Source organism: Sinocyclocheilus grahami, unplaced genomic scaffold (assembly GCF_001515645.1).
Source record: "Sinocyclocheilus grahami isolate Dianchi unplaced genomic scaffold, SAMN03320097.WGS_v1.1 scaffold1302.1, whole genome shotgun sequence".
Classification (NCBI taxonomy): Eukaryota; Metazoa; Chordata; class Actinopteri; order Cypriniformes; family Cyprinidae; genus Sinocyclocheilus; species Sinocyclocheilus grahami.
In genome coordinates this window covers 112798-135588 of record NW_015506481.1, presented here as the reverse complement: position 1 = coordinate 135588, position 22791 = coordinate 112798, and the positions used below count along the sequence as shown (strand labels likewise).

Genomic DNA, 22791 nt, shown 5'->3' with positions numbered 1-22791 from the left:
GAACTCTTCAAATGTAAATGGCAACCTAGCATTATAGTTGTGACTTGTGCATGACCGAACGCCACTAACAATTTCCCCCGAAAATGTAAAAAACTTTACAAATAAATCTGTCTTCAAACAATCTTTTTTAATGCACTTAGTTTCAAGCAATTGTTTTCAAGCATCTAGTTAAGTCAGAAGAAAGTGATTGAAGACTTGTAATCATTTGTGGGACTGTGTGTGTGATGTTCTGCTCAGGTGGGGCTGGTTCTGTCCATCCCAGCATTGTATCAGGAAGAGGCTGTAGACCTGCAGCCTTCAGCAGTCAGCACAGCGTACAATCACCTCTACCTGCTGCACCTGCTCACTATGACACACATGCTGCAGGTCCTGCTGGCCTCACACGGTAAACACACACACTGCCAGAGTCCGATGCAAACACTAAAGTATAACATTTTTATGCACAGCACTTATTTTCAATAATATTGTGTGTAGATTGTGCTGTAATAGGAGGGCTGGGGGAGGGCGATGAGGCCCAGGCTGCAGCCGAACTCTTCTCTATTGTGTCTCAACACACAGACAGGTGAGTTTAAATGCATGTCACATAAGGAAAGGCTCCCAGTTTTTCTCTTGCGGTCTCTCATCGTCTCTCTCTTTCTCAGGTTAAGGGCTGGTGTGACTGGTTTCTGTGTAGAGGGTGTAAAGAGAGGTGTGCTTCCCTTCCTGCGCTGTGCTGCACTGTTCTTTAATTGCCTTACAGGAGTGCCCCCTCCAGAGGAGCTGTCCGGTACTGCAGGTCACTACACTTCATATGTTGTGTTTAAAAATGCCACACTGCTATGACATGAAAACGTTTGAATAAATAGATGGTTGTAGGTTCAAATGACTAATAATGACTATATCACCAAGGCTGTATAATGCCAAGTAAATGTGTATTTAATGTGTATGTGTATTGTACACATAGCAACGCTGCAGAGTACTGTATGCGTATAAATCTAACAGTTATTAACCATAATTATTCTTCTATGCAGAATCACCTGAAAGTCAGCTGCATCTGTTGTGTAGTTACCTCTCTTTGCCCTCCAACCTGTTTCAACTGTTTCAGGACCACAGGGATGTTGTAACCACCTTAATTAAGAGGTACAAATCAGATGCGCACAAACTCAAAAAACATTTCTTATATTAATGCGCCATGACTAAATATCTACAGTATCAGCTGCAATTGTGCTAATGAACTTGATTACCTGATATAATTATAATACTAGTAATAAACAAAACAAATAAATAATAAACTAAACAGTAACAGTATTGTTGTTGCTGTTTTGTTGTTTATTAACAACATTATTTTCATTATATTATTGTTGCTGCTGTGTAAATGTTCTTGTTTAGTTGTTACTAATAATAAGGATTATTATAATCATTAATCATTCTAATTACTATTTAAGATCAATATTATATTGTTTATTATATTTATAACTATTATATTATAATAACAATGTTAAAACAACTATTATTAATATGTAGTAGGGGTGCAATGGTTCTCGGTAGAAAATCGAACTGTACCGTTCTCCACACACGGTTCGGCATGCACTAGGACCGCAGTTCAACTTAAATCTGACAATGCATCTGTAATATGGTTTGTTAGAGTTCGCCTAATGCATGTTTCTGTTAATGGATACAAATTCTGGCTTCGCAATACATTACAACAAGAGCGATGAGAGAGAAAAAAACAACTATACTTGGACAAACCAGTCACTCTTTGTTCAATGCGAGTGCTGTATGCTGGAATAACTGTCCTTTATACCGTCATCACGTGTTGATAACGCAGGTGAGACCTGAACAGCACACGTCGCTATCTGTGTTTAAACTAAACACTAAACTCATTTAAGCCTTGCCAGTTTAAATATTAAAGAGCCAGAAGACGTGACCCCGCATCTCAGATGCGCAAATATGAAGCTCTCTTCTAAGTATTGTGCTTGAATGGACAAATTCACACAAAAATTGTGTCGAAATACCCGTCTTGGTAAGTATCCTAGCAGACATAGTTGGCTGAACGTACACTATCAGTGTTCTCTTAAAGTGACAGCACTTTCTTAATGTTAATCAAACGGCAACAACACGGAAATCTCTCACTGCTCTTGATTGAATAACTTTTGTAACTTTAATAAAGATTAATCTTTAATTTATACAGTCAAATATGCAATGTTATTTTACATTTGATTACTTTATTCAATTTCTGTACCTAAAAACTAATGTTAGACCTACCTAAAAAAACATGAAAAGCACTGTTTAATTTATTTGTATCTTTGCTCTGTTGTATTTATTTGTGCTGTTGCTTGTAGTTAGATTATTTGTTCTTATTTTCTTTATTTTTATTTGACAATATAGTTTTTTCCCTAAACATAGCACATACCATACCAAACTGTACCGTACCGAAACCGTGACTCTAAAACCGTGATACAAACCGAACCGTGAGTTGTTTATTTATTTACATTATACTATTTAATATAAATATCATATTATTTACTTTTTTTATCACTATTATATTATAATAACTATTATTAATAATAATTCTTTATTATTATTTTAAAACATTGTTTTGTTTATAAAATAGTAAACAATAATATTTTTAAATTAAACTTAAAAGTGGAATTTATTATGTTATTGTTTAAAAATAATGATCATCCTCATCAGGAAAATTTATTTTTGGTTTTCAAATGTCATAATACGTAATTCACACATCAACAACAACAACAAAAAAAGCTAAAGCCATAGCATATTTTATGTAGAAGGATGATTAAAAAAAAAAAAACAGCTAAAATGTTTTTTTATATGAATCAATTAACAATTATTAATATGTAAATATATTTTCATTAATATTAATATATTTATTATGTCTTATAATATTAAGAACTCCCCTTTATCATTGTCAAATCACTGAATTGTATGGCCTCTCGTGGCTTATTGTTTTGTTTAAGACAGTATATTTCTAAATTCCTTATTCTGTGTAGTATATTTATGTATCTATTCACTTTCCAGTGTTAAGTTTCCACAGTCTGTGATGATTTGGGGTGCAATGTCATCTGCTGGTGTTGGTCCATTGTGTTTTTTGCTGACCAGCTTTTTGAAGATGCTACTTTCATTTTCCAGCGGGATTTGGCACCTGCCCACACTGCCAAAATCACCAAAAGTTGGTTAAATGACCATGGTGTTCGTGTGCTTGACTGGCCAGCTGAACCAGTCAAGAGAGAGAATCTATGGGGTATTGTCAAGAGGAAAATGAGAAACAAGAGACCAAAAAATGCAGATGAGCTGAAGGCCACTGTCAAAGAAACCTGGGCATCCATACCACCTCAGCAGTGCTACAAACTGATCACCTCCATGCCACGCCGAATTGAGGCACTAATTAAAGCAAAAGGAGCCCCTACCAAGTATTGAGTACATGTACAGTAAATGAACATACTTTCCAGAAGGCCAACAATTCACTAAAAATGTTTTTTTTATTGGTCTTATGAAGTATTCTAATTTGTTGAGATAGTGAATTGGTGGGTTTTTGTTAAATGTGAACCAAAATCATCACAATTAAAAGAACCAAAGACTTAAACTACTTCAGTCTGTGTGCATTGAATTTATTTAATACACAAGTTTCACAATTTGAGGTGAATTACTGAAATAAATGAACTTTTCCACGACATTCTAATTTATTGAGATGCACCTGTAAGCATTGCTGTGTTTCTGTGTGTCAGGTGGTGTGAGAATGCAGCCATATCCAAAGCCCTCAAAGGTGAAATGCAAATCATCAGGTTAGACGCCACTTAAATTCTCCTCTGTTTGATTGTATACTCACTTCCTTTTTATTAAAAACAATAATTTAACAGAATTTCCCACCTGGTGTTCAGGTACCCTCATAAGAAAAACAGGCTAATAGATCTTCCAGAGGACTATAGTGTGTTGCTCAATCAAGCTAGTCACTTTAAGTAAGTACTGTTAATACAAGATTGCCTATAATGTCCATTGTGTGAATTGAATATTTTGTGCAGATTAATCGGATGTTTCCTGTGACTTCCTCTCTTCACCCATAGATGCCCAAACTCATCAGATGACGAGCGAAAGCACCCGACTCTGTGTCTTCTGTGTGGGGTCATGCTGTGTGCGCAGAGCCCCTGCTGTCAGGAGCAGCTGAACGGGGAGGATGTAGGCGCGTGCACGGCTCACGCTGCAATCTGTGGGGCTGGAGTGGGAATGTTTCTCAGGTGTGAGGAAGACAAGAGAAAACATTTATTCTGTGAATATATCTGAAATCACATATATGTTAGTATGTTCGAATTCACAGTATTCATAAAACAGTTGACAAAAAGTAGCCGGATCACCTACTAGTGCGGTCAGTATTGTCACATGACAATGACAATGTCATACATTGCATTTATACTATATAGAACATACTTTTTTAGCAGTGGTGACGTGATTACTTATTCAAATGAAGTATTTACTCAGTAAGCCATTTCAGATGCAGCCAGTGTGCATCTTATTCTACAAAAGAAAATGTAAATGATGTAAATAAAGAAATACAAATAACTGTTGATAATAACGATCTTGTTTGTGTCTTTCTGAACAGGGTTCGAGAGTGTGAGATCATCTTGATGGCCAGTAAGACACGGGGCAGTCCCTATCCAGCACCTTACCTTGACGACTATGGAGAAACAGACCCTCAGCTTGGGTAAAGTTCATTGTTGTAAAATTTTTACACCAGCTCCTTGCAATAGAGTTTGGAACACATTTTGGATTCATTTAACAGTGTTGGGAAAAGTTACTTCTAGGGCTGGGTTTTGACACAAATTTCACAATTCGATTCGATTCTCATTCACAAGCTTGCAATTCGATTCCCGATTCGATTCAATATTGATTATTTTGGATATATATCTGGTACACATACAACATTTTCTCAAGGAAAAAGAAATCTCTTAACTAATGCTGTAAAATATACATGAGAGTCAGTTTGTACTACATTACTATAGTATTAAAGGTTAAAACTGACTGAATTGTTAGGCTATACAACTGCTTAAATTACATAATGAAGTTTTTATAATAAAAGTTACAATTACATAATATTTCTACTTCAATTCGTTTTCCTTGCAATAGAGTTTGGAACACATTTTGGATTCATTTAACAGTGTTGGGAAAAGTTACTTCTAGGGCTGGGTTTTGACACAAATTTCACGATTCAATTCTCATTCACAAGCTTGAGATTCGATTCAATATCGATTATTTTGGATATGTATCAGGTAGGCTACAGTACATGCCAAATTTTCTCAAGGAAAAAAAAATCTCAACTAATGCTGTAAAATATACATGAGAGTCAGTTTGTACTACATTACTATAGTATTAAAGGTTAAAACTGACTGAATTGTTAGGCTATACAACTGCTTAAATTACATAATGAAGTTTTTATAAAAGTAATAAAAGTTACAATTACATAATATTTCTACTTCAATTCGTTTTTTTAAATATAAACATTTAAATGGTGGCTATAATAAAAAAATATAAATTCAACTTTGAAGAATATTAAAAGTTATAGTGAATATATTATATGGTACATATATTTAGCAAAATGCTCCTCTCTACAGTTTATTTTTCTAGTTGACTAATGACTTTATGGTCACGAATATGTTTTTTCTGAGGTAAGATAAATGTGACGTTACGTGACATTGTTTACAAGCCGATATATTGACGTCTTTGCGCGGCTGAAACACTGATTAAAGGATTACATGAGACAGGATACGGATTGTAAAGTTGTACTCTTTCTGTTAACTTCCCTTCGGATGTTTAGTCATGTTTATTTTGTGCTGAAATTAGTATTAATGTGGAGGAGGTGATCAGTTCACGTGCGCCTCGCGCTGCTGCTTTTATTGAACTGAGGCGTGCCACGCTACAGCGATCACTCCACAAAACCACGCCAAAACGGCATTTATTGTTTGAATACTGCAATACAATGGACAGAATTTGAAATCTGAGACTTTTTCATATTAAAAGTACCAAAGCACAATGCTTATTGCAATTTATTGGATGGGAGGTGCACTTCAATGTTCCGTCCATTAACTGAAAACAGGCTAGATTAATCGATTATTGGGATTTAAGAATCAATATCGTTTCGTAAAACTGAGAATCGATTATTATCGACATATCGATATTTTTTACCCAGCCCTAGTTACTTATAAAAGTAATGCACCCAAAATATTGCCTTACTCCATGAAAAAGTAACTAATTGTGTTACTTTTTATGCTAAGTAATTGTTACTTTTATGTTACTTTCTGTCACCTGCTGGGCTTGCTTATTTGTGTTTTAATAACCCAAAAACCCAGAGGTTTTATTTTTGGCAGCTGTATCCTTCAGAAATCATTCTGATATGCTGATTTGGTATTCAAGCAACATTTCTTATTATTATCAACATTGGAAACAGTTGTGCTGCTTATTATTTTTGTAGAAACTGTCATACATTTTTTCAGGATTCTTTGATGAATAGAATGTTCATTATAAAGGTTTTTACTGTCACTTTTGATCAGTTTAATGGGCCTTGCTGATTAAGTACTCATTTCCATAAAAAAAGGAAAAGAAAAGTATTTTTAAATGGTATTATTAGTTGATTAAAAAATTGTCTTGATTTAGTGAGAAGTCTGTGGGTAACCAGTGTCATTGAGATACTGTAAGTTTTGTTCATATTCTGAATTTATTATTTTTATATTTTCAGTTTTCATATTAATTTTAGTCATGTTTTAGTCATTTTTAGCAGTTTTTGTGTTTAGTTTTACGTAACTATAATAACACTGTGTGAAGCAATTATAGATTTTATACTGAATTTACTTTTATTATTGCATTTTCTTGAAATTTATTGTATTAAATTTAGTGCTGGGCAACAATTAATTAAAAAGTTTTATTTTATATATATTGTATGTGTGTGTGCTGTGTATATTTATTTTGTATATATATATATAAAGACACACACATACAGTATATATTATGAACATATGTACATGTATATATTTATATTCATATAAGTTATATTATATATAAATATATTTAATATATAAACATAACATATTTTTCTTAAATATATACGTGTGTGTGTATATATTTATATATACATAATAAATGTACACAGTACACACACATATATGTGACCCTGGACCACAAAACCAGTCTTAAGTCGCTTGGGTATATTTTTAGCAATAGACAAAATCAATTGTATGGGTCAAAATTATCGGTTTTTCTTTTATGGTTATGATTTAAAGATCATGTTCCATGAAGATATTTTATACATTTCCTACCGTAAATATATCAAAACTTAATTTTTGAGTAGTAATACGCATTGCTAAGAACTTTAATTTGAACAACTTGGCAGGCGATTTTCTCAGTATTTAGATTTTTTTGCACCCTCAGATTCCAGATTTTCAAATAGTTGTATCTCAGCCAAATATTGTCCAATCCTAACAAACCATACATCAATGGAAAGCTTATTTATTCTTATTTAAGCTTATTTATATACTTTCAGATGATGAATACATCTCAGTTTCGAGAAATTGACCCTTATTATGGTTTTGTGGTCCAGGGTCGCATATTATGTAAACAAAAATGCTTATTTTGGATGCGATTAATCGTTGCCCCGCACTAATTCCGTATTAATCTACTTGCAACAATGGCTGGTTTGTCAAAATTACCGTTCCTCTGATTGGGTGGGTGAGGGAATCATAATTCACATCCAAAACATAAAGATATTAAATATAATCAAAATGCTGAAAATGTAATTCTGATGTGAACACTGTATCATCATCAAGCATGTGCTTTATCAGTTTATTCTTTATAGCTGTATTTGTTTGTGCTTTGCTAGGCGTGGGAACCCGCTGCACTTGTGTCCAGAGCGCTACCGCAAGTTGTTTCATATGTGGCAGCAGCACTGCGTCCTGGAGGAAATCGCCCGCAGTCTGGAGCTCCTCAACGTCATGTTCCCCTTTGAGTGGCAGATGCTTTGAGCTCCGAGACTGCCAGAGGAAGTGCACAACGCAAGACACGCTGACTGCAAGGAGTAATAAACTCCCTCGCTTCTCTACCTGCTGCTGTCCGTGTTTTCCAGCAGCCCAGTGCATTATGGGTAGTCACACTAAACAGACCCATAGAAGATATTAAAGAAGTGAATGTGTTCTCTGGGCTCTTTATTTATCTAGCTTGGGTTGCAGATCTACACTCGTTTTAGCACTGCAGCTTTTTCTTTTTGCGCATTGTGGTGTTTTTGCATTTGTTTTCAGGGTGTAAAGATTTATTGCAGGTCTTGTGTCTCTACAAACCACATTAACCTATATGAAATGCTAGGCCTCTCACCCTGCTACAGCCTTTTTGCTCTTTTTTTTTCATCTGTGTGAGAAATGTATTCATGTGAATATAATATATCTATGTACTACTTTACTTTATTATGTAAAGCTGCCCTCAACGTAAAGTATATTCAGTGTTACGGAGTAAAAAGCTGTTTTTCAAATTATACTACTTCACATGCTACGCCTAAAAAAATGTCATATTTTTCATAAAAATACAGTTTTTCATTAAAGCAGCACTATGTAACTTTTTCTGTGTTCAGAATTTGCTAAATGTATATAATGAGCGAGTACATCATGAATTCATCTTCCAAGCTGCGTTTTTGTCTTATTCCGAATCACTACGGTACACTTATAAGTACTTATATTTGGACTATTGTAGCCTGGTCGGGTCGTCACCGCTGCAGAGTAACACATACATGCCTGAATCGCCATAGACATAAACTTAGAGAAGTAGCTCCGGTTGGAATGTTCTTCTGTGGGATGTGTGCAGTTCTGTTACATAGTGCTGCTTTAACGTTTTATGTTTTCTTTTAAAATTCTCATTATTATTATTATTATTACAGTAAAATTACTATATACTTTCTAAAATTAAATCAGCATGAAAGCCAAAAAGACAACAAACATAACATAAAAAAATTTAAATTAATATTTTTTTCTTAGTGACAATGAGATTTGTTGCAGTAATGAATTTGGGGGGGAAATAATCTTGATGCAAATTATGTTAATATTTCTAATAATAGGCATCATTTAAGTCACGCTAATTTTCATATTTCTTTTGATTTTGGGGTGAAATATGACCCAAGCATATTCTTGACAGGTTTCATGAGATTCACGCATGCTATGGATGTCATATGAACATGTAAATAAACAATAATGTATAATTAGATGATGCTATTTTACTATAAGAACACAGCTGTTATTTAAATTAAGAAACAAAATATCATTCACATAATCACATGCAACAATGTAAATTCAAGTGTATTCCACTTATCAATATATACTAAATCAAACACAAGTGCTTTACCTGAGCGTCAGTCAAAGTCCAGATTTTTTAATTTTTCCCCCACTCATGATCTGGTTCATGTAAGAGCTTTTAATTTGCACTTAACTGAAATAAACTACTGAGTCTCATCACTATTCGGATGGATCTCTTTCACCTCACATTCTGTCAAATCTCTGTATTCATCAATTATCTGTACTTGATTATTTATTCAGGTTGAAATGATTTAAATTATTTCCTAACTATGATTGATGGGTGTTTCTGTTAGATATTAAAAACACAAACAAGAAATGCTTCTCTTGTGTGCATGTTTTGAGATTCATAGACATCAGTGCAACATTGATAATATGCAGATCAGCATATTAGAATGATTTCAGGTGGGTCATGTGACAATGAAGACCGGCGTAATGACTGCTGAATATTCACATATGTATTCATATAATTGTTATCTTATGTTGTTTTTTTGTTTTTAAAAAACCCACTTTAACTAGTAAACTTTTGTATAATGCAATATAACACTTGATCAGCACCCATTTCTATAATGCATTATACTTTTTAAAGCTGTAACCATGAATAGGTATTACAACTGATAAATATAATGCATTACATATAATGCACGTGTATAATAAGGCACTGATGTACCTTTACATTGCATTCTGTATACATACATGCTTCAAATACAGTTACCACAACAAAACTTAAATCAGTTTGTTCCTTTAGGATAGGTTTTCATCTGGCTTTACTTATAATAATTAATAAATAAAGTTTATTTATTGGCATATGGTTCCATAAAGAACCTTCGACATCCAAGGAACCTTTCAATGGTCCTTTATTGTCCTTTAAATGTTCTTTAGATTATTAAAGTATTCTTCACACTAAGAAATAACCGGTTCTTTCAAGAACTTTTCATTGAAATGTTCTTTGAGGAACGCAAAATCACTGTGAAAACCTCGCTTTGGAACAGTTGTTTTTCACAGTAAAGGAGAGAGCATATAATTCAATAATGCAAGTGATTCAATTAACTTCAGTACCCTTGAAACCAACTCTTAAAACTCTTTAATAATGTATTGATTAAATGTACATGTTGCATTTATTGTCATTACATATCCATGATATATTTTAGACATGGATGTGCTTTGTAAAAAAAAAAAAAATGTTTATGAAATATACATCTTTGGAAAATGTGTTTTAGAGGCTGTTGGTATCATGTTTTCACCAGTGATTACAATACCTGGCTTTAGGCACGAGACCAAGGCATAAAATAAGAATTTTTGGTGGCTTGTAATGGGTAAGCTGACAGTTTGATTTCATGGAAATAGAAATATTGAAAGAGAGAGAGAGCATGTACTACTGTATGTAGTTTTGTGTATTTTTGCGATTTTGGACCCCTCTACAGTTCAATGTCGTAAATATAGGCTCTCACGGTCGTAACTGCAGTGAAAACCTGCAGACACGTGCATTTTTTTTCACCCCTTAAAGCAAATCCCTTTTAACTTACACACTGTCAGAAGAGACGTTTTGGAGGATATAGGAAAGAAACAGAAGCTATTCGCCTTATTAGAAGTCAGTGCAGCCTACATCAGAATGATTTTGGAACTAAAAAAAAAATCACATACAGTTGCTTTAATTACTAATGAAAACCCTACAGTAAACAGTGAAGCTCTAAATAAATCCAGTGATAGGTAGCAGACCTACTCTCCAGTAATCACATAATTCACACAAGAATCTCTAAAACACAAAATAATTTAACGGTTGTATTCTTAATGAGAGGCAATTTATACATTTTAATAACTCTGAAGGCCCCATGATGCTTTGCCTTGTGTGTTAAAACAGTAGACTACTTGGTTAAGTTCTTACATGTTAATTTACAACAGACCTCAAGTATGTTGTGTGTTGTAATATCACTCTGTTCTTGTTTTGCAATGCCATCTCAATTTTTACTGAACCGTTAAGCTTAAGTAATGTTTCTGGCCAAAATGTGCATTCTGAAGACCTAACTGGCCATTGGAAGAGACTTTGGAGGCACATTGTCTGGACCATAGTGTGCTGTAGTTGGTTTGTCAATGTTTGGATCTCCATTGCTTGATATGTTGATCTGATTGAACTTGCCCAGGTGTTTGATGATGTTGAAATTAGAGCGAGCCGTCTCCACAAAGCTGTTCTCCAGGAGCCACCCGTCTGACTCACACTCAGGGTCCCCCTGCCGCAGCACGTTTTCCAGAGACGTTTGGAGGTAACGGACCCCCGTTAACACAGAGAGCTGTCAGAGAAGAAAATTATGCCTTATTCATGAGGTAGTTTTCGCCGATAGCAAACAAATTTGGACCAGACAATTCTTACTGAAGCTTCACGTCATCCTTTGTAAAACAGTCATGTGCTTTACTTAGGACGCTGAAGGATTGGAGTGACTGGTGCATAGAGCAGATTATAAAGTGAATGTACAATCGGATTAGGTCACGCAACCAGAGCACATTTTTATAAAGATAGTGAGTTGCCCCTTGCTTTTTATTAGTGTAGAGTTTCATAGCACAATTGTTAAAACAATGTTTCAGACAAAATTGGGTCAGTATATTTTTTCTCTGCCAGCAAAAGAACAAAAAATGCTAATTGTAGCAAGTCTTTGAGCATTGTCAAGCAACTGTAAATGGTTCTGATACATATTTCTGTCATGACAACTCTCGGAGGGATTTGTAATGTACATGACAATGTTAATGTATTTGGTCTTGCCGGAATAGATAGATCTCCTGCAGCAGAGCAAGTACCGAGACTTGCTACTGCCAATACATCCACAACATGCTGCTGTGAGCATGTAAGAATATTGCTGCTGCAAATATAACATACATGAAATAACCCCCGTATAGCATACATGAATTACCTCGTAGCAGATCTATACAGGTGGAGCTGGGGAAGGTGGAGGGTTTCTGAAGCAAGCTGCAACTGCTACAGCTACAGCAAGCACTAGTCATATATTTGAATGTGGAGCAGCGAGCTTATTGGCTACCGATACAGGAGAGAACCAATCAGCTGTGCCATGTGATAATGATGTCATTAGGTCAGATTTAGTTAGACCTATCGGACTGCACCATCTAGAGTTTCATGCCAGAACTCTATATTTAAACAAACCGACCATTCTATAATCATTCTACTTGGATCTGTTGATGTTCTAGAACTGTGTTTCAATGGCAAGGCTATTAACAGCTAAATTAATTTGTGTAATTTCCGTAATGAATATACATTTTATGTCTTTAGTTTATTTTCAGCGATTATTATTAAGACATTAACAGTAGCCAATTATAGGAATTATTAAACTTAAATATTCCAAAGTAACTGCTTAACTACAATTGATCGCTGAAACCACTGTCATTTTAAATCTTTACACAGGTTGGAACTGAGTTTACAAGTTCTATTGGTCAATTCACACCACACCACACCAGACACAGACCAACGGCAACAGCTGACCGAATATAGTATGTGACTCAGATGCTCCAAGACCCGACAAACATTAATTCAACATTTTTAATTGGCGAAAAAAGCAACGACCAATGCCAAGAGATGCTGACAGGGGTAACACATTCATTAGCAAAAATTTGTGTCTGTTGCTGTTTGTCTGCGTCAGTCAGTGCAGTGTGAATTGGCCTTATTAGGACGTAAATACTTTTTGCAAATTGGAAGCATTCCGACATGGCATGAATGCAATTACTGTATAAAAAAAAAGTAGTTTAAATTTTAGGAATAGTTTTTGTTCCACCAAAATACCAGCAACAGTGTGTGAAAACCTTGTGAAGACTTACAGAAGACGTTTGACCTCTGTCATTGCCAACAAAGGGTATATAACAAAGTATTGAGATGAAATTGTTATTGACCAAATACTTATTTTCCACCATAATTTGCAAATAAATTCTTTAAAAATCCTACAATGTGATTTTCTGGATTTTTTTTTTCTCATTTTGTCTCTCATAGTTGAGGTATACCTATGATGAAAATTACAGGCCTCTCATCTTTTTAAGTGGGAGAATTTGCACAATGGTGGCTGACTAAATACTTTTTTTCCCCACTGTAGTTCCAAACGAAGCCAGTTAGAAAGAACCCTGCACCTTCAAATCATTTGAGTGAATAATTCAATGGCTTACTCATAAAGAGGGCCACTTCTATCCACCTACCAGTGCTTTTCAACTGTCAGCATTTGTGGAACACAGCTAAGCCAATCAAATTTGATGAATTAAGGACTGATGTCATGAACAATCCAGATTTTTGTAAAGGCACAGTCATTGTTCAACTAAATTTTTCAGGTGAAGTCTAGTCAATTCCGTTGGAATCTACCTAAACAGGACATCAAGTGGGTGAAAGATTTCGCACACAGATTTCAACAGAAAGCTGCTTTGTTTTTAAAATAACTTATTTGGGAGCAATGCCTGATGCCCACAAAGCTTTGCAGACATATTGCACCTTAATTGTATCGGTACACTCATTCTGTTGCAGTGTGTTAGCATTACTGCCTGCTGTATTCATCTTTTTATGGGTATATATTAAAATGTTATTTATACCTCATTTGTAAGTCGCTTTGGATAAAAGCGTCTGTTAAATGACTAAATGTAAATGTATTTCATATCTGCATATTCGAGGCAAGAAGTATGCTAGTATGCTGAGCAGTTAAGGAACTAATTTACCATTATACATAATATATAATTTAATTTAAGAAATTCATGGTCATATTTACGTGTTTAAGACATCATATAGCATTCATTGAATTTATAGGTTCTCTAAAATGGCAATGAATAGAGTACCCGTTAAAAAAATGTATTGCTAGGTAAAGAAATGGAATTACTAATATGACAACCGAATATGAGAGTACTAAATAGTATTGAATACATATTCAATACTTCCCTATTGCCAAAGCAATAGACACAACCAACCTCAAAGAGCCAGATGATCAGAACCGTGAGGCCGACAGAATGCATGATGTTGGTGTAATAATCTAGTAGAGCCTGACGACATCCTCTCATCCACAGGTTGAGCTCCTCTGTCTGGTAGTCATAATTAAAGTGGGCGGAGTTATTGGTGATTTGGTACTGAATGCATGGCCGAGGAGAGTTGACATTGCAGCAGCTGAAGGGAACTCCGTCCATTAGGTATTTTCCCTCAACGTTGCTTCGCAGACGACTAGTAAGAAAAAATTGCATTTGTAAAATTTTATGAATTCCATTATTATTAATGCAACTATTGGTCATGTTATAACTGTATATATATATTAGGACTCCTCTTAATATTTTAATAGCTATTAACAATTTAAATAACTTTTTTCCAGACCCAACTTACTCTACCACTTCCCGTTGGGACATATCCAAATATCGGTTGCTGACCCACTGGATCTGGAACCAATCTCTGTAGCCCTCGTTCCCACAGCATTGGAACTGGATCTGCAGCTGGTCCACTGTACGCTTCAAGAAGCAGCGGCCTGGTGTGTCTGTGTCCTTATAGTAACGCATAGCATCCCGCAGCCCAAATGTTAGTGCTTCTTCCAGCTGTCCGTGCATGCTGTAGCACATCAAGGCACCCACGAGCACGCTCAGAGTGAAGAAAAACGTGCAAATGATGTATGGTAGCATCACCAACTTCCAGCGTAGGAATTTGTTGGTGTCCACACAGTCATAGCAGATCTTTCCTCCCAAAAAGTTAATCACGCAGGCTATAAGTCCCACGGCAATTAGCATGTTTGGCACGGATTGGAGCTGACTCTCAGCCATTAGATCCTGCCGCTTGTTAATTTCAACTTTTAGAAAGATGCCCAAGCTAAAGAGGATGATACCTGTTACAACGGATATCCAGTTTAGTACCCACAAAACCTGGGCCAGTTTGTCTCTGTTGGTTTTGGTCAATTTTATTGGCAGCACAGCCATCTTACAAATATTTCAGAGAACCTTTGATTTAATTGATCTTGTGGAAGTCTACTGGAGTTCCTAGTACACAAATCAACTAAATTAGTTTTAGATGTAACTCAATGAGGTGTTCAAGGTTCCTACGGAAGATGACATGAATGGACTAATGCTTCTTAGCAATTAGCTTCTTAAGCTAACTTAGTGAGTGTCAATCAATGGAAAGACCTTGAAACACTATCTCCACAAAGTATTCTTGGAGCTTATTCATTTAAGTTGTGAGAAAAACTAGATATCAGTAAAAAAAATAAAAATAAGGAGGGGGGGGGGGGGGGGTCTTATAAAAAGGAGCTTTTGGGCAAATCTAAACCATTTTGGCTCTGTCAAACTGTTTGGAGATGCCATGTGAGGTCCTTTACAAACATTGTAAAACTGAAATTATTTCCATTTTTGCAAATGTACACCTAAAAGGCAAAAAGAGAGGAAAAAGTACTTTTATATATATATTTGGACAATGGGTGGCTATTGAGAAGAACATGATTGCATAAATATGAGTCTGATAAAAATAGAAGGATACATACTCAGTCATGTTAAAAGAAATTAATCCAGCTAATTTAGATCTTTTAGTATGCTACATTGTTAGCGTTTTACCTTTTTTATCATGCAAATATTTTTAGCCATTTAATGTTTCAAAAAAGCTAATAATACTCCTGTTCTGAGAGTGGAAAGCTCAAAATAGCTGATGAATCTAAATAAGTTCACCTGAACAGACAGGCACAGGGCTTGTCCTTAACCAGGCGTGGAGATTGAGATGATCCCAGCATAAGGGTAGTAATAAACAGCTGATTACTCACCCATCCATGCCTATCCATCACTTAATAGCATCCCGCCCTATTCCAAGAGATTTTTCTCTTTCTCTCCATCAGATGCCTTCAGTTTTTGTGAAACAATCTGAATGCATTGTTTGCTGATGAAAACTGATATGTGTATGTGTGTTAGTGTCTGCCGCAGACTCAGCTGTGACCTCTTTCATAATTCCTTCTAATCAGTAAGCAGCCCGGTTGGATTTGGAAGAGTACCTTCTGCCACCAGCACAAATCTCACTGACTGGGATGTGTGTGTGTGTGTGTGTGTGTTAGTTAGAGAATGAAGAAGGGGAAAGAGCTACTAAGAGTCACATAGTTTAATTGTTGTATCATTATTGTGTTAAATTACACATTTAGATTAATTTTTAACGAGCCAAAAAGAACGCACATCACACCTCTGTTCATCAATTTGCACTGGCTACAAATAGCTTCTCGCATAAAATTCAAGGCATTAATGTTTGCCTACAAAACCACCACTGGCTCTGCACCCCTTTACCTAAATTCATTACTTCAGTTATGTGCCCTCTAGAAGCTTGCATTCTGCAAGTGAAGGTCACATTATTGTGCCATCTCAAAGAGGCACAAAATTACTTTCACTGACTTTTTCATTAACTGTTCCCTCCTGGTGGAATGACCTGCCCAAATCAATCCGAGCAGCTGAGTCCTTAACCATCTTCATGAACTGGCTAAAACACATCTCTTCCATCTTTTAGACTTGCACTCTCTTCATTGCTTCCATTGTCCTCATTTGTAAGTCGCTTTGGATAAAAGCATCTGCTAAATGTCTAAATGTAAATGTAATGTAATTTATATTTTACATATCCTATTTAAATACAAATATTAAATATTTTACTTAGTAGCTTAGTTACATAATATACTTTACTTAGTAATTTCTTTTAAAATTAGAGACCTCATTTTAAATCAGTCAGTCAGTCAATCAATAAATAACATTGGGATTTAATTTGCCCCTTCTGCCAAAACAGAGGTAATATTTATGTGTACCAAAACCATGTGACCTACATCAAATACAATCTAATGCCTCACACAGTTTGCACAATAAAAATATTGGGAAATAAATCAAACAAACAAATAAATAATAATAATAAAAACGAAACATTCAACAAGTACGTAAAATAAACAAATAAAACACAATAATAATAAAAAAAACACAATGTCAAAACAGAACAGAACAAAGCAAAACAAAACAAAACAAAAGCAAAGGCAAAGCAGAACAAAGCAAAGCAAAATAAAACAAAACAATAAACAAAGGCAAGACAAAACAAGTACAGGTAAGTCTTTTTGGGATTAAAATATATTTTTTATCAATTAAAATTCCCATTTATAAGTAAACAGTCTCCTGACTCTAAGGCTGTTTGCTGTCTTGTATACCATGGGCATTATTTATATGAATGACTATGAACCACATGCACTGACAGCCAGTGAAATCCAAAGGATTATTCAGGCCTAAAGGGGATTGAGTCAGGGGAAAGCGCATACAAACTAGTCAGCAGATCTGAATGCAGGGCACCCATATAGGACCACTACTGGATGAAAGGGGCTTTGTCTGGTGAGTAATGATTACCACAATGTTTATGAGTATTGACCAAAGCATGGACAACTTACTGTACAGATGAATGTTACAAGATTACTATTTAACATTTAATTTTACATTTAAATACACATTCACAAGTTAAAACACCACACATGATTGTTTTTATTTTCTCAGTTGAATATGTTTCAACTAAGGCCTTATTTGTAAGGCTAAGATTTTCTAAGGCTGTTTGCTGTCTTGTATACCATGGGCATTATTTATATGAATGACTATGAACCACATGCACTGACAGCCAGTGAAATCCAAAGGATTATTCAGGCCTAAAGGGGATTGAGTCAGGGGAAAGCGCATACAAACTAGTCAGCAGATCTGAATGCAGGGCACCCATATAGGACCACTACTGGATGAAAGGGGCTTTGTCTGGTGAGTAATGATTACCACAATGTTTATGAGTATTGACCAAAGCATGGACAACTTACTGTACAGATGAATGACTGTTACAAGATTACTATTTAACATTTAATTTTACATTTAAATACACATTCACAAGTTAAAACACCACACATGATTGTTTTTATTTTCTCAGTTGAATATGTTTCAACTAAGGCCTTATTTGTAAGGCTAAGATTTCTGTGGTAGTTGATGTCTTTAAGGTTTCTTGAAAGGTTCTTTATGGAATATAAGGATGACGCTAAACACAGAAGTCTCATGGAATAAAGCTTTAACAGACAACCATATCAAAGGCCTTATTGGCCGCGTACGAGGCCTCTATAATGAAGGTAAGACTTCAATGCCTTGTATTGTACCTGAGCATATCTCAGATTGCAATGATGTGACACATAAATTGATCGATGTGCTGTTTCGCTATTGGTGAAGGGGATGCGATTGAACGTGGAGCTGTTAATGTTCTGTGAGTAGGTGAAATCTTATTAAACATTGAAGTTTACCATTTTTGTTTGGGGTATTCAGATAAAGCTCACCTGGCTCTTATATGATTATAGATTTCGGTCGGTACAAAGGCTTGTGGATGTGTTTGGATGAAAACACTGTTACCTGGTCCATAAGCTGCTCCTCAAGCTGAAGAACCTGCTTTCTCTGGTCCACCGAAACACAGTGACGGTCTGCATTCTAAACATGGTCAGTTTGCAGACTATTGTCATATTTGCAGTCTCTTTTCTAAGGAGCCCCTAAAGGGACATAGTGATGGAAAATATATAATGATGGTTGGGATTTGGGTTTGTCTTGCAAACATATTGTGTTCTCCTAAAAACGCAAAACATTTACATTCTCTTGCAAAAGCATTGTTTCCCTGGAAAACTAAGCGTTTACTTGCAAAACATTAACATTTTCTTGTAAAACTATTGCGTTCCCCAGAGAAACTTTGCATTCACTAAATATGCAGTAGCTTTATCTCCCACATCATATTATTTCCATCGCAAACATTATATGAGTGAACACAAAGTTTATCAGGGGAAGGCAAACATTTTGCTAGAGAGTGCAAAAACATTGAAAACACTGCAAAATGCTAAATATAAACTAAATATACATTTACAACTATATTAGCTCTTTAACAGTGAATTTAATTCGGACTGCCTATAAAATGTGTCAGTTTTAGAATGTCTGCATAATAATACACATAATATATCATACTAATTTTACAAATAAATTATGGACAAATAAACAAGTGTGGAGACATTTTATGGAAAATGGTTTGGTATTTTTTGAAAACAACTGTACTGTTAATTCAATTTAGTATATGTAATGATAAACCTACTTTGTAATAATGCAGTTAGGTCCATATACAGTATATTTGGCCACAAGTTTTATTATTTTAGCTGCTGACCAAAACAATTTACAGTTACATAATGAATATGGGCTTAAAGTGCACACTCTGAGCTTTAATTCTCTTCAAAATTGGAGGAAAGGTTAAGGAATTACAGCTCTTTAATATGTACCTCTCCCTTTTTCAAGGGACCATAAGTAATTGGACAATTGAATCAAAAGCAGTTTCATGGGCTATTCGTTCGTTATTTCTACATCAATTAAGCAGGTAAAAGGTCTGGAGTTGATTCTAAGTGTGCATTTGCATTTGGAAGCTGTTGCTGTGAACCCACATCACGCGGTCAAAGGATCTCTCCATACAAGTGAATCAGACAATTGTTAGGCTTCAAAAACAAAATAAATCCATCAGAGAGATAGCAGGAACATTAGGAGTGGCCAAATCAACCGTTTGGTACATTCTGAGAAAAAAATAATGCACTGGTGAGCTCAGCGACATAAAAAGGCCTTTATATCATGCAATTCAGAGACAAAAAAGTCAGAATTGTGAGATAAAAAGTGGCAATAACCTTTTTTATTATAATAATTTACAATATTTTTTTATTCAGTGGCGGAAACAGGCTTCCATATAATCCTTTTCCATAATAATGTTACCAAAAAGAAATGTTTTTTTTTTATGGATAAACAGTTATCTTAAACTGTATTCATATTTAACAATAATACTGTTTACTGAGGCTTCTTTCAAAAGCATGAAAAATCATAATGACACCAAACATTTGAATTTGAACGGTAATGTGTGTGTGTGTGTGTATGTACATGTATGTATATTATATAATATAATATATGTCCTATAATGATATACATCATTTACAAATAATTTACATTCTTAGCTTTGGTTGCTCTCTTGTCATTGGAGGATAACTCTCTTTAACAAATCCTCTCCAGATAATGTACTTTGTCCTGGATGTGTCTAACTTCCTGCACTGTAAGGATGATCTCCTGCACTCATTCTGCCATGTCTTCAGTATCCCATCTGCATTTTCTCAACAGATTTGTGGATTCTGGCTTCTAGATCACGGATTAGTAACAGTGAGATGTTTTCAATATCATCACACAAATTGTATGGCATCTTATTTCATTGGTCGAAACCAATTGAGCTCTGAACATTTTTATTCCCAGGACTCAATGAATGTCTTATTGAGCCCAAGAGCTTGTCCTCCAACACTGTCATGGCACCACTGTGCTGTTCTGAAGACGTTATTGAAGACAGGAGAGAATCGAGCAGCACTGAAGTATCTGTACAGCATCACACTAGCAATGGAGAACATACATGACATCAATCTCCGTGTGGATGTGTTAATACACAACAAGTAAATCACAATCGTTCTTAGGACTCTAAGTTCTTTTGGTGCTTTTGTAACTGGCCCACATTGGAGTATACAGTTATGTTTTTTTATGTTTCAGATGTATATCTGAGGCCTGGGCTCTGATTAGAGGACTCCAAACTGAAGATGTTCAAATACGTCATTCATGTCTGTGAGAATCGTGGGATTTGTAGAAATATGTTGGCCTCTCTATGCGAGGTGATTCTAGATGCTGTAATGATTTCCTCCCTGGCATAATTGGTGAAATTATGGTATAAACAAATTTGTTCTTTGTCATCCATATTTTGTGGAAGGGTATGGCTCATCTCCAGCTGATAGAAAGCAAAAATATGGAGTCCAATGAGGCAAAAAATGCTAATGCAAGAAACAGCAGGACAACAGCCAGTAAGACCTGAAGCAGGTAAACTACAGCTGCATTAATCTCAAACATACATGTTAGCTGAAATGATATAGTCCTCATGCTCTATATAAACAATGTGATTTGATTGTGTGGGTGATTGACACTAAGGATAAACCCCCTGCCCACTGTCTGCATGGCTGTTGACTCCAGGAGATTTTGTTAAGATCCTCAGGCAGACTATTTCTGAGATATGTCCACTACCAAAGAAAAGAAGGTAAGAAACAGACTCACCTTTTAGGATCCATCCATTCATCCTGGTTTAGAAGTAGAGATACAGTATCATTCAAAAGTGTGCAGTCAATTTTTAAAACTATTTTTGTAATGTTTCATTTGACATGGCAAAGCTGAATTTTCAGCAGCTATTACTCCAGTCTTCAGTGTCACATGATCCTTCAGAATCAGAATCCTTCATTATAATATACTGATTTGCTGCTCAAGAAGCATTTATTATTATTACTATAAATTATTATTAAAATTCATAAATATTTATATCGTTTATAATTAAAATTCCAATTTTTATATACAATTATAAAAATGAAATAGAAATCTTATATTACTATGCATGCCTTTACAGTCACTTTTGATCAGTTTAATGCATCCTTGCTGAATAAAAATATGAATTTCTTAAAAATAATAATACAACTTTTGAACAGTATTATGCTGTTTGTAAAAGATGATTGGATTTACTGTTGTTTATTTTCTGCTTTTTAGAGTGGTGCTGCTGCTGCTAAAGTACAAGGAGAACAGTGTGAATAGAGCACAACTCTCATCCCAGGCCTTATGTCATTACTTTTTCTCGCAATTCTGAGTTTGCAGAATTTGTATTTTTCTCTCAATTCCGAGTTTACATCTCGCAATTCTAATTTCTTTCTCGCAATTCTGAGTTTACATTACGCAATTCTTATTTTTTTCTCTAAATTCCGAGTTTACATCTCGCAATTCTTATACCTCTTTCTCACAATTCTGAGTTTACATTATGCAGTTCTTAATTTTTCTCTTAATTCTGAGTTTACATCACACAATCATAACTTTTTTTTACATATTACAATTATGACTTTTTCCTCACAATGCTGAGTTTGCATAATGTGATCTTGACCTTTTTTTCTTGCAGTTCTGAGTTTACATCTCACAATTACAACTTTGTCTCGCAATTCTTTTTTTCCATTACAATTCTGAGTTAACCTTGCAATTTGCAATACTTGTTTCAAGCTATTTTTTTCCTCTAAATTTTTACATCTCACAATTCTGATTTATTTTCTCTCAATTTACATCTCGCAATGGTGAAAAAAAGGTATTTTGCATTCTTGCGTTCATATCTCACAATTCCGCCTTTTCTTCTCACAACTGAGTTTACACAGTATCTAGTAGTTGTGAGTTTACATCTTGCAATTCTAAGTTATATCTTGTGATGCAGAATAAAGCTTCCATACTGTTGTGATATGCTCAACATTAATAACACCTCTTTTATATAGTTATAGAGAAGATCTTACCTAGTGTGGTTTCTGGAATCATCTAACACTCCGCTGAGGCCGACGCAGTAGAAGCTACACATGCAGAGAGGAGGTGAGCCACTATTCATCTCACATCAAACTCT

The 22791-nt window shown here is 35.1% G+C and overlaps 2 protein-coding genes and 1 long non-coding RNA gene across 4 annotated transcripts in view; 2 read left to right on the top strand and 1 right to left on the bottom strand.

Annotated features, from left to right (window-relative positions):
• Positions 1 to 8573, top strand: part of LOC107569007 (E3 ubiquitin-protein ligase UBR1-like) — a 45405-nt gene extending 36832 nt beyond the window's left edge. The window contains exons 34-42 of the mRNA XM_016255004.1: positions 238 to 385; positions 475 to 562; positions 642 to 766; positions 1011 to 1119; positions 3726 to 3782; positions 3879 to 3956; positions 4062 to 4232; positions 4595 to 4696; positions 7862 to 8573. Coding sequence (XP_016110490.1) covers positions 238 to 385; positions 475 to 562; positions 642 to 766; positions 1011 to 1119; positions 3726 to 3782; positions 3879 to 3956; positions 4062 to 4232; positions 4595 to 4696; positions 7862 to 8003 — 1020 coding nt within the window. The 3' untranslated portion in view covers positions 8004 to 8573. The remainder of the gene's footprint in view (positions 1 to 237; positions 386 to 474; positions 563 to 641; positions 767 to 1010; positions 1120 to 3725; positions 3783 to 3878; positions 3957 to 4061; positions 4233 to 4594; positions 4697 to 7861) is intronic.
• A 1906-nt stretch (positions 8574 to 10479) lies between these two features.
• Positions 10480 to 16332, bottom strand: prph2la (peripherin 2-like a). The gene is made up of 4 exons (XM_016255013.1): positions 16070 to 16332; positions 14659 to 15679; positions 14256 to 14502; positions 10480 to 11602 (listed from the first exon to the last, which is right to left on the bottom strand). The coding sequence occupies exons 2-4, from the start codon at positions 15237 to 15239 to the stop codon at positions 11336 to 11338; spliced, it is 1095 nt and encodes a 364-aa protein (XP_016110499.1). The 5' UTR covers positions 15240 to 15679; positions 16070 to 16332; the 3' UTR covers positions 10480 to 11335.
• Positions 16333 to 17996: 1664 nt separating this feature from the next.
• LOC107569012 (uncharacterized) lies at positions 17997 to 22035 on the top strand. Of its 2 annotated transcripts, none has more exons than XR_001606849.1 (10): positions 17997 to 18056; positions 18299 to 18412; positions 18510 to 18543; positions 18635 to 18770; positions 20463 to 20501; positions 20592 to 20782; positions 20877 to 20995; positions 21091 to 21197; positions 21306 to 21411; positions 21909 to 22035. It is a non-coding gene; the product is annotated as an uncharacterized lncRNA (long non-coding RNA). The 2 variants fall into 2 exon arrangements; XR_001606848.1 differs by having other exon boundaries at positions 20358 to 20501.
• Positions 22036 to 22791: the final 756 nt, after the last annotated feature.

Coding starts and splice junctions, on each gene's coding strand:
- prph2la (XM_016255013.1), bottom strand. CDS start 15,239: ATGGCTGTGCTGCCAATAAAATTGACCAAAACCAACAGAGACAAACTG. Junction 14,503..14,658: donor TCCCAACGGGAAGTGGTAGA/GTAAGTTGGGTC, acceptor TTTTCTTACTAG/TCGTCTGCGAAGCAACGTTG. Junction 11,603..14,255: donor TGATCATCTGGCTCTTTGAG/GTTGGTTGTGTC, acceptor CTTCTCTGACAG/CTCTCTGTGTTAACGGGGGT.